This window comes from Microtus ochrogaster, linkage group LG1, assembly GCF_000317375.1.
Source record: "Microtus ochrogaster isolate Prairie Vole_2 linkage group LG1, MicOch1.0, whole genome shotgun sequence".
Lineage (NCBI taxonomy): Eukaryota > Metazoa > Chordata > Mammalia > Rodentia > Cricetidae > Microtus > Microtus ochrogaster.
Genome location: NC_022027.1, coordinates 3,323,315 through 3,338,015, shown reverse-complemented (window position 1 = coordinate 3,338,015; position 14,701 = coordinate 3,323,315). Strand labels below are relative to the sequence as shown.

General features: G+C 54.1%; 1 protein-coding gene across 1 annotated transcript in view; it reads left to right on the top strand.

The window, feature by feature from the left end:
• Positions 1 to 5,402: 5,402 nt before the first annotated feature.
• Onecut3 (one cut homeobox 3) overlaps positions 5,403 to 14,701 on the top strand; it is a 34,900-nt gene continuing 25,601 nt past the window's right edge. Inside the window, exon 1 of the mRNA XM_005372455.3 lies at positions 5,403 to 5,764. Within this exon, the coding sequence (XP_005372512.2) occupies positions 5,403 to 5,764 (362 nt within the window). The remainder of the gene's footprint in view (positions 5,765 to 14,701) is intronic.

Genomic DNA, 14,701 nt, shown 5'->3' with positions numbered 1-14,701 from the left:
ACCGTCCACCATCTACAACTCATCTCTCATCTATCCACCCCTCCACCCACCCATCCACAAACAGTTACAACAACTACCTAGGCATCTCTTTGTCCACCTGTTCTCTTCATTCATTCTGCATCCACCTGTCCATCTGTCTGCCCACCCAGCAGACTGTCATCACCCATCTTTCTTTCATTTCTCTCATCCATTAGTCCTCTCACAAGCATTCATGGTTTCTTGTTTTGTTTGATTTTTCGAGACAGGGTTTCTCTGTAGCTTTGGAGCCTGTGCTGGAACTAGCTCTGTAGACCAGGCTGGCCTTGAACTTAAGGGATTCTCCTGGCTCTGCCATCCAGGTGTTAGGATTAAAAGTGTGCACCACACCCAGCTTCACAAATACGGTCGCAGAGTTGGAGACACAGGCGAGACTGTCCTGTCTCCTGTCCTGTGTTCTATGGAAGAGAGGAAGAGGAAAACAGCCATATTCACCGGAGCATTGCCTTCAATTGGAAGTAACTGTAGGCTCCAGTGTGAAAGTTTTCAACCACATTCCTTACAGAACACAGTCAGATTCATCCCAGACAAGGGTGTCATAGAGTAACATCTCCTCAAGAGATGGGTGGTGCATCCATGATGGATGGGCAGGGAGACAGATGAATGGATGTGTGGATGTGTGGATGGACAAATGGATGGGTGGATGGATGGATGGGTGGATGGATGGATGGATGGATGGGTGGATGGGTGGATGGGTGGATGGGTGGATGGGTGGATGGGTGGATGGATGGATGGGTGGATGGGTGGATGGGTGGATGGGTGGATGGGTGGATGGGTGGATGGGTGGATGGAGGAATAGATGGATGCATGAGGACAGGGAGCCTAGAGTGGTGTTTGAGGGAAGTTTGGGGAGAAGTGGGCAGCATGGATGTATGAAGTTATGGCTAATCTTTTGCTCCCGTGACTGGTGTGGCCCTTAGCTTTCCTCCACTCTTTCCAAGCACATCTTTTTTTTTTTTTTTTTTTTTTTTCTTTCTTTTTCGAGACAGGGTTTCTCTGTGGCTTTGGAGCCTGCCCTGGAACTAGCTCTGTAGACCAGGCTGGTCTCGAACTCACAGAGATCCACCCACCTCTGCCTCCCGAGTGCTGGGATTAAAGGCGTGCGCCACCATCTCCCGGCTTTCCAAGCACATCTTATGTGTCTGGCACTGAACCCACATGGGCAGCTCTGATGAGGCCTGAGCAGGAATGGGGACAGCAACCTGGAGGCCTGTCACACTGGCTGAGTCACAAGATCGGGTCAGGTGGGTGCAGAAGACACTTTAGGCAGGGAGTGATGATTACTGAGGAAGGCAGTTGTGCGCCCCAGCCTCTGCACCTCCCTAGCGAGAGACCTCCTTCTCTGTGTACCATCCTCCAGGGCTGCCATGTTCCCGGCATGCACACTGCCCTGTCCCCTGGTGCAGCCCCCTCCATCTCTTCCCAGCCTATCCTTCTCTCTGCAGGGTCCTGGGAGGATTGGGGCGCCCTGCACGGGGTGCGGAGCTGTCAGTGCGGCAGCGAGGAAGGGGCTCCTTCGCCCAGGTCGATGCGAGAAGGGAGGAGTGGGGGGGTGGGCAGCCTGCGGTTTACACTGAATCCGCAAAACTCACCCGAGCTTGAAAAGTGCTCAATACGATCGATTGGCGCTGCTGATCGGCGCCTCTGCAGTGATCTGGGGGAGGTGGGCAGAGGCCCGGGCAGGGAGGGGGAGCAGGAGAGCGCAGCCCCCGCCCTGAGATCCCCAGGCCTCACACAGACTGCAACAGCAGGGTCTGTACCTATGCCAGTGGGAGCCGGGGTTCAAGCAAGATTGTCCCTAACTTCCAACTCTACCGGGGGCGGGGGACGGGGGGCATTTCAGAATTCTTCCCCAGGGCCAGGGTTGTTTTTGCAGAATGGACCAAAACCTGGCTCCATCCCCAGCACCAGACAAACCAGAGCTGGGAAAGGGGAGGCAGGAGGACCAGGAATCCAAGGTCATCCTCGGCTATGTAAGGACTGGGAAAAGGTCGGTTTAAGACTCAGGAGATCCCGATTGTAAATAAATAACCACATGATGTCCCCAGCTGTTTTGGATGGCACAAAGGAGAAAAAGTAGGGCTAGGGACTGGCTTGGTGCTTGCCACAGAAACCTAAGGACTTGCATTCTGAGCTCCTCCACCCACTAAATGCCAGGGCTGGTTAACCAGCATTTAGCCAAAGCTATATGTTCCAGGTTCAGTCAGGGACTGTCTGAAAAAAAGAGTAGGGGGGGCTGTCGTGTGGTACACACTTTAATCTCAGCTCTCTGGAGGTAGAGGCAGGAGGATCGCTATGACTTCGAAGCCATAGCGATAATGAAGCCCTGTCTCAAAAAAACGAAAATCTTAGGTTGGAGGAAGAAGCCTGACGCTGACCTTTGACCCTCACACACGTGAAGGCTGGTCTACTGTGTGGCTGTGTGACTTTGAATGGATTCCTAAACCTCTCTGTGCCTCGGATGCTCCCACCCACAACCTCCATCTGCTGCTCTAGACACCTACAGCTCCCATGATGAGTCCAAGCCCTTGGACCACCATGCCTGGCAGGGCCCTCCCATTTTCTTGAAGGCAGGTCTCCCCAGATTTTGGGCTACACGGTTCTCTCTTTCTGGTCAGGTAAGGGAACCCCAGGAGTGTCAGGGTGGGGATTTGAAGAATAAACCAGATTCAAAAGCCAAAAGCTGGCTCCAGCAGCTATGGAAAATGAGGCACACGTCACGAGATGTCCTGACCCCTGTGCCCCTCCTGTCTTTGAGCACAGCCAGAGGGAAGGAGCAGGAAGGTCAGGAAGGTCATTAGCCCCTCCACGCCTCCCAGCCCCTGTCCAGACTTTCCCAGCCGGGCTACCCTCTGACCCCTCTGACCCCATCTGGAGCCCAGGGCCTCCATACCCCACCTTCACCCTCTCTGCTAGAATCATGGGGTTACACTCACTCCTGTCTCTTGGACCCGAATGAGTAGCAGTTGAAGGAAATGTCTATCTTCGGGATTTGGGACAATCAAGAGAATCCCATGGTCTACGACACATGGAAGGGAACCTGAGAGGAAGAGGAGGCAGAGCCAGGGTTTGAGGTTCCTTAATCTGTGTGGTGGCGCACACCTTTAGTCCCAGCACTCAGGAGGCAGAGGCAGGCGGATCTCTGTGAGTTCTAGGCCAGCCTGGTCTACAGAGTGAGTTCCAGGTCAGCCAGGACCATTATACAGGAAATCCCTGTCTCAAAAAATAAAAAAATCTTTATCACGGGCTGTGGTTCTGGTTCAACGGGTAGAATGCACTCCTGCTACGCCAGGAGCCCTGGTGCATCCCCATCACTGCAGAAACCAGGTTTGGGGGGCACAGGCCCAGGACTCAGAAAGTGGAGGCAGCAGGAGCTCAGGGTCATCCTGAGGTACCTGAGAGCCTACCTCCATAAACAAGGAAGAGTCGATAAATTAAGAAACAAGCTTGTCTTTATCAAAGCTAGTCACAGTGGCACAGGCTGAGGCAGGAAGATTCTGAGCTCTGGGCTACAGAGAGAAGACCTAATCTACAAATCAAACCAACCAACAGCACCCACCCACCTAAGGGCTACTGGCATAGGGACACAGAGCCAAGTACGTTGTTCCTCCTGTCCAAGCTCTGCAGCTGAGCAAGACCTGTCCCAGTGTCACCTTCTCTGGGTCTCCAACTCGAAGCTCTGTCTCAGGAGGATGGGGCTCATTTGTCACCTGAGCAAACCTCGCAGGAGAGCCTTGTTCACCGGAGCAGGAAGGGATGTGGTTGGCTGCTGTCTCACTGAGAAAAACACTGGTCCGAGGCCACTTGTCGAGGGCAGACTTCAGCTCAGCTCTCAGGGCAGCCTCATCCCTGAGGGAAGTCAGGCCAGGACCCTGGAGGCAGATGCTCATGCAGAGGCTGTGGAGAGTTTGCTCCCTGTGGCGTACTCAGCCTGCTTCTTTACCAGCTCAGGGATGGCTCCCTGTGTATGCTGGGCCCTCCCACAGACCTGACCACTGGTCAATCTGATGGAGGAGCTTTCTCAACTGGTCTTCCCTCTTCCTAGATTTGTCTAGCTTTGTATTAAGTCGACAAACACTGACCGGCCAAGAGGGACGCAAGTCCACCAATGACAGACACTAAAGAGTGGTCCATCCATACACCAAGGGCTACTCAGCTATGAGCAAGATTGGCGGAGGGGCCTCGGGGACATCCTGCTGCAGGAGAGCTTCAGACCCAAGAGCCACACTGTGGCCTCTGCGACAGGAACCATGCAGACGGGAAGCAAGGAGTAGATGTGTGGCCATGAGAGGCTGAGAGGGGACAGGATGATAGTCATCCAGATGGGGCTTCCTCTAGAGGCGGGGAATATCCTGGAACGAGATAATGGTATTGCCATACGACCTCGTGATTAAACTAATCCTGTGGTTTTTGCTTTTGAAATCATTAACTTTTTGTTACATGAATTTCATCTCATTATAGCCTAGGATATCACTGTGTATGCATTTTAGGGAGGTGGGCAACAATCTGCCTTTGTATGTGGTCGGGAGTGAGGGGTCTTTACGTTCAACCATCATCACCCCACCCCGATGCAGCTGTCTTGCTGTTTGACCAAACAAATTCTCTGTTACTTGCCTGCTGCACAAGCCTCAGGGACGACTGTCTCTCCCTGGACCTAGAGATAGTAGAGAAATACTAGCAGGGCTCACCCCAAGCTCCTGGAGTGGGCAGGGCAAGTAGGGGTGCCATCAGGGCTGCTTATGTAAAACTCACAACTGCTGGGGCGTTAGGCTCTGACAGCGGTTCCTGGGGTCCACACGTATTTAGAGATGTGGCCCAGTCTGGATGCTATCACATCCTTAGAAAAAGAGGCTCCTGAGGCTGCAGAAGGACGCATGCACAAGCCAAAGAAGGCTAGCCACCAGGAGGAGCAGCAGGAGGACACCCCCAATCCCAGTCCCACCAGAGTCTCATTATTGCCCCTCCCACACCCCAACTCTGCTTGGTTTGAGGAGGATCAGCAAGAACCTGTTGGGAACTGGAGGGGTGTCGCTGTGGGCTCAGCGAGGTCTGTGGAGCTTCTCTCTCCAACGTCCAGAGCCCATGCAGAACAACGTGAGCACCAACCCAGGAAACCCACACAGAGAAATACGAAGAGTCAGAGGAAGAAGAGAAGTAATGAAAAGGTAGGGAGGAAGGAAGGAGAGAGAACGAGGACGCTGGGGGAGAGGCCACCCCGCTGTTCCTGTCCCTTACGTCCTCCTCTGAGAGGAACACGCCCCAGTCGGGGCGGCGGGATTCGAACCTGCGTCGTCAGGGGCTGCCGAGGAGGCGGCTCCCCCAGAGCCTGGCGACCGGTCGTTCTCCTGGAGCCGCGCGGGCAATCGATGGCCGGCGGGCGCCGAGCTCCCGCCCGCCCTGCCACGCATGCTCCGCATCGATGCGCCGGCATCCCCCGCCAGTCCCGCCCCTCCGCCAACGCGTTGCTAGGCAACCGCGGTGTGCGCGCTCCCATTGGCCGACGGCTCCGGGTGCGGTCAGCCGGTCAGCGCGGCCCCGGGCCTGGCTCCGGGCGCGGGTCGATGCCGCCGTCCCCTGACCTTCCCGGGATGCGCGGCGCGGATCGCAGCCGAGAAACTTTATTGACCTGTTTCTTATCTCCGGGATACAGGGCGGAGAGGGTGCGGGGCGGGAGAGCCGGAGAACCGAAAGCGGGAGAGCGCGGCGGGGACCTGATACTCCAGAGGAGGTGGGAGGAGGAGGGTCCCGTGAGGCCATTTGAGTGAAGCCCTCCGTGTTTAAAACCTTCGGACTTCGCCATCATTCTCCTGGGGTCCAGACAATCTTTGCAGATGCGACCCAGTCAGGATGAGGTCAGAGTGCACGGGGGCGGGGCCATAGTCAGAGGCTCGCGCCCAGGGCCTGGGGCATCTCTGCCACACCAGAGATAGACAGCCCTCTGTCCTTGGCTGTGCGCGGGGACAGTCGGGCACCATGGTTCACACTGACCTATTTAAAAGTTTTATGGATTGTATTTGTTTACCTGTGTGTGCTGTGTCGTGTGTGTGGAGGTCAGCTGTCTCCACGATGTGGGAATTGAACCCTGTGGCCAGCTTGTTGGCCAGCCACTTTACACACTGAGCCATCTCACAAGTCCGTGTTGATAATCTCAGCCCTCAGAAGCTGAGGCAGGAGGATTAAAGCCAACCTGGATTATGGACGTCTCAAAACAGAAAAACTAAACCACCCGCCAAAAGCTGTGTTTGTGGTAAAGCCCTTGCCAGGTATGCAAAATAAAACAGAAATATGTTTTGGGGGTAGGAGCTCAGTGTGTAGTCAGCTGAGACATCCTACTTCCATCCCCAGAACCAAAATAATACAACAAAATGTAGCACAGATCATCAAAAGCTAGTCCAGGCGTTGGTGGCACACCTCTTTAATACTGGAACTCTGGAGGCAGAGGCAGAAGGATCTTTATGAGTTTGAGTCCAGCCTGATCTACAGAGTGAGTTCCAGGACAGCCAGGGGTACATAGTGAGACCCTGTCTCAAAAAATAAGCCGGGCAGTAGAGGAGCACGCCATCAATCCCAGCACTCGGGAGGCAGAGGCAGGTGGATCTCTGTGAGTTCGAGACCAGCCTGGTCTATAGCGTGAGTTCCAGGACAGGCGCCAAAGCTACAGAGAAACCCTGTCTCTGAAATAGATAGATAGAAAGATAGATAGATAGATAGATAGATAGATAGATAGATAGATAGATAGATGGATGGAAAAGGTCAAATCCAGAGCCTAAGCTGCTTCAACTGGTCGCCCCACCTCTCCTGAAGTGAAGCTCAGGCAAAAGAATTTCACATCAAGTCCAGCCTGGGCTACAGAGGGAGTTCAAGGTCAGCCTGGACCATTTAGTAAAAACCCTGTGTCAAAATAAAATGTAAGGACTTGTGTTGGCACAGGACCATCGAGCCTGATGACCTGATTTTGATCCCTGGGACATGGTGGAAGGAGAGACACGCAAGTTGTCATCTGACCTCCAGAACACATGCAAAATAAAGGAAAATGTAAAGAAGGAAGAAGAAAGAAAAGGACCCAGTGTGTGGGTCACCACTCTGTGAGCACCAGCTCCATAGTCTCCTGACCTGGCTAAGGTCATCCAGCCGCAGCTCTGCCCTGGTCTAGGAGACACAACATTTGCTGTTTTCCCCTTGCCACCTCTGCTCCTCTGCTCCCCCTGTTCCTCCTGCTCCCCTCTGCTCCCCCTGATCCTCTCTGCTCCCCTCTGCTCCCCCTGATCCCCTCTGCTCTCCCTGCTCCCCTCTGCTCCTTGCTCCCCTCTGCTCCTCCTGCTCCCCCTGCTCCTCTGCTCCCCCTGCTCCTCTGCTCCCCCTGCTCCTCTGCTCCCCTTGATCCCCTCTGCTCCTCTGCTCCCCCTGCTTCCCCTGCTCCCCTCTGCTCCCCCTGCTCCTCTGCTCCCCCTGCTTCCCCTGCTCCCCTCTGCTCCCCTCTGCTCCTCTGCTCCCCCTGCTTCCCCTGCTCCCCTCTGCTCCCCTCTGCTCCCCTTGCTCCCCTCTGCTCCCCCTGCTCCCCCTGTTCCTCTACTCCCCCTGCTCCTCTGCTCCCCCTGCTCCTCTGCTCTGCTCCCCTCTGCTCCCCTTGCTCCCCTCTGCTCCCCCTGCTCCCCTCTGCTCCCTGCTCCCCTCTGCTCCCCCTGCTCCTCTGCTCTGCTCCCCTCTGGTCCCCCCTGCACCCCTCCCTGGGTGCCCGGCTTCTGGGCTCGGCTTCTCAGGGCTGAAGCATGAGCTGCTGACCGGGCTGTGTAGGGTTATTTCTGAACGCAGACACTGGGATTCAATTTTTATCTTAACCTGGTTATCGAGTGGGGATGGGGAGGGAGGCGGGAGCTGGCGGGCCTGCTGAAGATAAAAGACAGCTCTCATCAAAGGACTAACTGGTTGGCAACTGGCTGATGTCCCTTCTAATGGATGTGGTGGGCTGGAGGAGCGTTTGCCTTTGAGAGCTTGGGGAAGCTTAGTGTCAGAGTGTGCATAAGTGCGCGTGAGTGCGTGTAAGTGCGCGTGAGTGCCCGTGAGTGCACAGGCCCTCTTGGCGGCTCCACATTTCTACCTGAACATGCATGGTGCAGCTGCAACCCACACAGCCTCTGTAACCCCAGCACTCTGAAAGTCCAAGGCTGGAGACTTGCTGGGTTATATAGCCTCCTGGGCTATAGACTGAGACCTTGTCTCCAACAAACAAAAATGGAGTGGAGTGTGGTGACACCTTTAATCCCAGCACTCAGGAGGCAGGGACAGGTGGTTCTCTCTGGTCAATCTGGTCTACAGAGTGAGAACTTGTCCCAAACAAAACAAAATAAAACAAAATAAGGCTGGAGAGATGGATCAGCCTCCAAGAGCACTGCCTTCTCCTGTAGAGGACCTGGGTTTGGTTCCCAGCACCCACATGGCAGCTCACAACTGTCTGGGACTCCAGTTCCCAGGGATCCGACGCCCTCTGCTGGCTTCTGCAGATACTAAACACAAATGGTGCCCAGGCAAAGCTCCCATTCATACAGAGTAAAATTAAAATGAATGAGTGGAGAGTCCTTGGAAAAGGTATTGATGCCGAACTCTCTCCACACCACGTGCACACACACACATTCACACACAGACACGAACATACAGGGACACACACACATGCAAACGCACATGCACACACACAATACACAAGGCACTCATACATTCACACACACACACACACACACACACACACACACACACACACTTGAATGTACATATAAAATACAAGTGAGGTGAGTGCCAAGTTTGGTGACCTGACTTAGATCCCAGGATCCACACGGTAGAAGGAGAGAACCCGTTCCCCAAAATTGTCTCTGATGTCTATACAAGCACCATGCTGTCTGTCTCATACACAAAATCCATTAGTTAATTTACAGATTCATGCCACTCAGGTGGTGGTGGCGCAGCCTCTAATCTCAGCCCTCGGGAGGCAGAGGCAGGGGATCTCATAGAGTGAGTTCCAGGACAGCTATAATTACACAGAGAGATCTTGACTCAAAACAAAACAAAACAGCCGGGCGGTGGTGGCGCACGCCTTTAATCCCAGCACTCAGGAGGCAGAGGCAGGCGGATCTCTGTGAGTTCGAGACCAGCCTGGTCTACAGAGCTAGTTCCAGGACAGGCTCCAAAACCACAGAGAAACCCTGTCTCGAAAAAGCAAAAAATAAATAAATAAATAAAAAATAAAAAAAATAAAATAAAATGGTGGCATTGTGGAGGCTCGAGACAGGAAGATGGCTGAAATTTTGAGACCAAACATCACTACACAGTGAGATCCTGTCTCAAATGAACAAAAGCAGCCAGGTATGGTGGTACATACCTGTCACCCCAGTGTGCAAGAAGTCTTGTTTGGGGCGGCTGCCTTGCATGACCTAGCTTTTTATGTGGGTGCTGGATATCTGAACTCAGCCATCTCCTTAGCCCATGTTGTTTGCTGAAAGTCTCTAAAATGACAGTTATTCAGTTATGGTGTGCATGTGTATGAGCCTGCTCACGTGAAGGTCAGAGTGCAACATAGGGCACTGAGTTCGCCATCTCAACAGCCCCTGCGTGCTTGCTTGCTTGCTTGCTTGCTTGTTTTTGAGACAGGGTCTTGCTTTGGAGCCCAGCTATGTTCATCTCCTTCCTATCCAGGGCTGACCTGAAACTCTCTGCAATCCTTCTGCCTCAGCCTCCTGAGTGCTGGGATGAAAGCCCAGGTCACTCACTGCTCTTGCACTGTGAACATTGCTTAGTTCCCAGGACTGACAACTGATCTCTGGGTGACAGAAGAAAATGACTGTGGACCGTGTCCCACGGACGTCATCCAGACTCCTAGCACACACAGGTCGCACTCCCAGGGCGTGTCCCCCGCATCTGAATGAGCCTTGGTTGGTGTTCCAGCACGGTGTCCCCACTGGACATCGCCAGGTGTGTGGAGCTCCAAAGGTGTTTCCCCAGTTGGATGGGTCAGGTGATTGACAAGTCTGCTTGCTGCCCCACCCCATCTCCAGCTACAGTGTCGCTAGGAAGGGGCTTGCTAGACCCTTTTAGCTGAAGATCATTCTACATTCCAATCAATTCTCTCAGAGGCTGCTGCCGGCTGGATCTCTCCTGCTGGATCTTTCTAGAAAGCAATACACACTCACCGGCAGAATTGCAAAGGTAGTCATAAAATCTGGACTCGGTGCCAGGTGTGTCAGCCGTCATCCCAGGACTCTGGAAGTGGGGGCAGGAGAATCCAGAGTTCAAGGTCACCCTGGGCTACAAGCCTGGCTGTGTAGGAGACCCTGTCTCAACCAAAGATTAGGCCAAAAAAAAATTTTTTTTTTTAAAAAAAAGCCTTCTCCCTCTTATTTTGCTTGTTTGTCTGTTGGCCTGTGTAGCCCTGGATGTCCTGGAACTCACTCTGAAGACCGGGCTGGCCTCAGAATCACAGAGATCCGCCTGCCTCTGCCGCGTGATTGCCAGAGTTAAAGGCATGTGCCACCACCGCCCAAGACTTTGCCTTCTTAAAATAAGGTATAAGATTGTAGCTAAGGCTGACTTCCAGGTTTGGGCAATCTTCCTCAGTCACCTAGGTGCTTCAATTGCACCTGCAAAATAGCTTGTGCAGTGAAGGCTTCTGTAGAGATAAAAACGTTCTGAAGTCGAATCTGGCGTCTGACTGCGGTTTAGGGGTGGAGGGCCTGCCTGGAATTATCCAATGATGAGTTGAGGGGCGAGGTCAGAAGTAGAACCCCGCTGAGAAGTCCCCCAGGGAAGGGTTGGGGTGTGGTCAGAGGTAGAGCCCTCCCAGGGGGACTGAGGGCGTGGTCAGGGGTTGAATGACTTTTTAGCCTGTGCAAGGTTCTGGCTTCATCCTCAGTTCCAGAAAGAAAAAGAAGAAAGCCTCTGGTTCTTGTTACTTCCCTTAGCTGGCGGGGGTGGGTGGAGTGGGAGTGGAGTGATCCCTTATTCCCCCGCCCTCCCTTGCCCTTAACCCGTCTAACCCTTGCTTGGTGACCTTCTAGTCTTCCGTCTACACCGGGTCCCCTTCTTCCCCCAGATACAGCCCCAGGGCTCCCTCTCCTCTCTGCGTTCAGACCGAGACCCCCACCTCCAGCCCATCACCCCACACCCTGCTCCAGGCTCCGCACACCATCCGTGGAGGGAGAGTACTCAAGTCCTCATCGGAGATGGGGCTAGGGACATGGAAGTTCCTCCGTCGCGTGGTCGTGGGGGGCGCAAATGGGGTGAGCGCCTGGGAGGTGATTAGCGGATGTGTGAAGCTCCCCTTTCAAGGGCCCAGCGCCACCTCCTTTTTGGCGGCCCGGGCGCCCACCGCCTGCGCCAGCCTCCAGAAGCCCATTAAGCGATTTTTTTTCTTCCACTTACAGCTCCGGCATTGACAAGAAGGTTCAATATCGGCCTTAGAAGAGACGTGGCAGCCGCCTCGGAAAAAATGTTCCCTCCTGTCAGGCAGCCCTCCCCAGCGCATCCCCAGGCTGTGCTCCACAGAGGCAGGTCCAGGACCCCTGTCCTGAGGTAGTCTGTCTGACCAACAGGACCGAGTCAAGGTTGGGAGTGGGGAGATCCATCGCCAACCTCAGATGCAGTCACCTCCCAGGAAAGCCCTCCCAGATTACCCCACCACAGGTTAAAAGTCTATATATACTCTCAGCCCAGTGTGATGGTGCACTTGAGAGGCTGAGGCTGGAGGATTGCTATGAGTTTCAGGGTAGTCTGGGTGTGAGACAAGAGGAAGAGGAGGGTGGTGCTGTTTTCTGTGCCTTGGTGGCCTGGGCACAGCTGGATTTGGGGAGCTGTGAGGGGTCTTGCAGAGATATTTCAATGCTATCACCCCCCCTAATCCATAATGAAGAGACAGGGCTATGCCCTGGGCAGGGAGCTGGGTCTCAGGGACAAGTGAAGGTTCAGCCTGTATGGAGAGGGGAGATGGAGATCCAGAGCACACAGTAGATGGGGGCTCAGGATGGACAAGGTGGACAGATATAGAAGGTACCCCCAAACCAGACCCCTTGCTCCCAGCCACAGCCCTGAGAACTGCTTTGGGCTTCTCTGGATGTCCGAGGATGCCTTCCTTATAAGTTGGGGAAACCAGAGTCGGGGCCCTATAAGAGGGGTTCCAAGCAGCAGCAACTTCGGCCTTTGAGCCCCCCAAAAACTTGTCCTCACACTTGTCCTCGGGGAGGCCAGGAGGATTGTGGGTATACAGTATCACTGTTTTGCTTTGAGACAGGGTCCCATGTAGCCCAGGCTGGCCTCACACTCATGATGCCAGAGGATGTCCTTGAACCCCAATCCTCCCTCCTTCCTACTGTGGTGATAACTGGGGAGCGCCACTGTGTCTGGCTGTAGATGCTGCCTGTGAGGTTTTGCAGCATCTGGATTATTCCAGAACACTGCAGTCTCTCCACAGAAGGGGACTCCACCAGGGTCGCAGGAACGGAAGGCTCAGTCCATGACCCAACAAGATCGGACCATTCAGAACCCCTTAGAGGCTGAGGCCAGATATAGTGTTCCACAACCATCATCCTAGGACTCCGGATGCTGAGGAAGGGGGATTGTTGTGAGTTTGAGGCCAGCCTGGTTACACAGCAAGATCCTGTCACAAGAAAAAAACTTGGGACCCAGGAAGAAGGTGTTTTTCCCTGGCTTCCCTCCCTCCAAAGGTGTTTTAGAATCTTCTCTCCAGGACAAGCAAGGGACACACAGGGCATTGTTCTTTGTCTTGATGACTTGATGTATATACAGGTGATACTCAGGTTCAGAAAGTGATTGGGGCTCCCAGGATGCTCCTGGATGCCCAGATGTGGGAACAGAGGGAGATGCACAGGTGGGTATAAGGCCACTGTGGCCAGTACCAGCAATGGGCTTTGCAGATTGAGTAGCTTCCTGGAGAGGCAGGATTGTTGTGGGGAGGTGGGAGCTGGTGTCTGACCTAGTGTGGAAGATGCCCATCTTCAGAGGGGGAGGCTGGAGGTGGAGGTGGCAGGACCATCTCATGGAGATGGGAAGCCCGGGGAGGGGGGGCACAGTCAGGTGTTGGAGGAGTCACCCTGGTACTCTGTGTGGAGAGAAGCCAGGGCCCTCCCTCTCCCTCCCAGGCTCAAGCGTGGCTCCCCACCCCCTCCTTCTAGGTTATTAATTTTTCAGAGAAGAAAATGCTTTTCGTATTTTTTTCCAGGCAAAATATTGATAATGGACTTAATGCGTGTTTCCTGCTTTTGTGTGTGTGTGTGTGGAGAGAGAGAGAGAGAGAGAGAGAGAGAGAGAGAGAGAGAGAGAGAGAGAGAGCACTCACTGCAGAGGCAGCCCTGTCTGCAGGGACGCCCCCTCCCCAAGCCCCCCACCTCTGCCCAAACAAAGCCAGAAGCCCGCCCCTAGCTGGGTCGATGTCCCGCCTGGGGAGCCACAGCTTACCGCTCCCATTCAGTCTGTCTAAATTTGCTTCTTTTTCTTTCTCCAGCCTTGGAGATGCAGGAAGGTAGGAATCTTCGGTCTGTGGCCTGCAGTGATGGCTCCTACTGTGTGTCCCTACTGTGTGTCAAGCCCCAGGCAGGACTTACAGGCCCCTCCATCCTCAGAGACAGCAGAGGAGGTTAGGCGAGTGGGCTCAGCCATCAAGCCTCACAATCTGAGTTCGAGTCCCCCACACTCCTATGGCAGAGCACACCAACTCCCAGAGTTTGTCCTCTGGTGGTGTTGTATGCCAGCCATGGCACGTCCACCCACACGCAGAAATAAATATAAACCCAACAAGTGTGACTAGAAACCGGTGAAACCTGGTAAGGGGCTCTTGGAGATGCTAGAGTCCCAAGAGGAGCTGGAGGCACCTATCTTCCAGCACGTGGAAGCTGAGGTAGGAGACCAGCTGTGAGTTCACGGCCAGTGTGAGTTAAATAGTGAGACTTTGTCTTTGTTTTTTGTGTGTCTTTGAGACAGGGTCTCTCTGTGTAGTCCTGGCCGTCCTGGAACTCACAGAGACCCACCTGCCTCAGCTTCCAGAGTCCTGGTATTAAAGTCGTGCGCCACCATACCAGGCCTTAAACAAACAAACAAAACCCCACAGGGTCCATTGTAGCCAGATAGTCCTCGAGCTAACTGTGCAGCTAGGAATTACCCTGTCTCACAGTACCAGAGACACTGTGAGCTGGAGGACCACCCCCCCACCGGTGTGGCATCAGTCTCACGGATAACGGGGGTCCCAGTGCGCCATGGCTCTGTATCCGCAGAGAACTGTGACCCTGTGACCATCTTCCCATGACCTCAGATCACCTCTCGGTGAGGGCTGGGCACACACCCCAGCACTCAGGAGCTGAGGCAGGAGGTTCAGAAAGTCAATGTCCTCCTCAGCTGCATGGTGAGTTCAAGGTTAGCCTGGGCTAAAGATGGAAATCATCTCTGAGTGATTGGCAGTGTTTGGGCAGCTGTGGGAACTGAGGCACCAGACTCTGTGTAGTGTGGAAAGAACAATGAGAAGGGTTCAAGTGTGTGTGTGTGCACTCTGCTCCTTGTGTGTGTGCACTCCTCTCCATGTGTGTGTGCACTCCTCTCCTTGTGTGTATGTGTGTGTGCACTCCTCTCCTTGTGTGTGTGTGTGTGCACTCCTTGTATGTGTGTGTGCACTCCT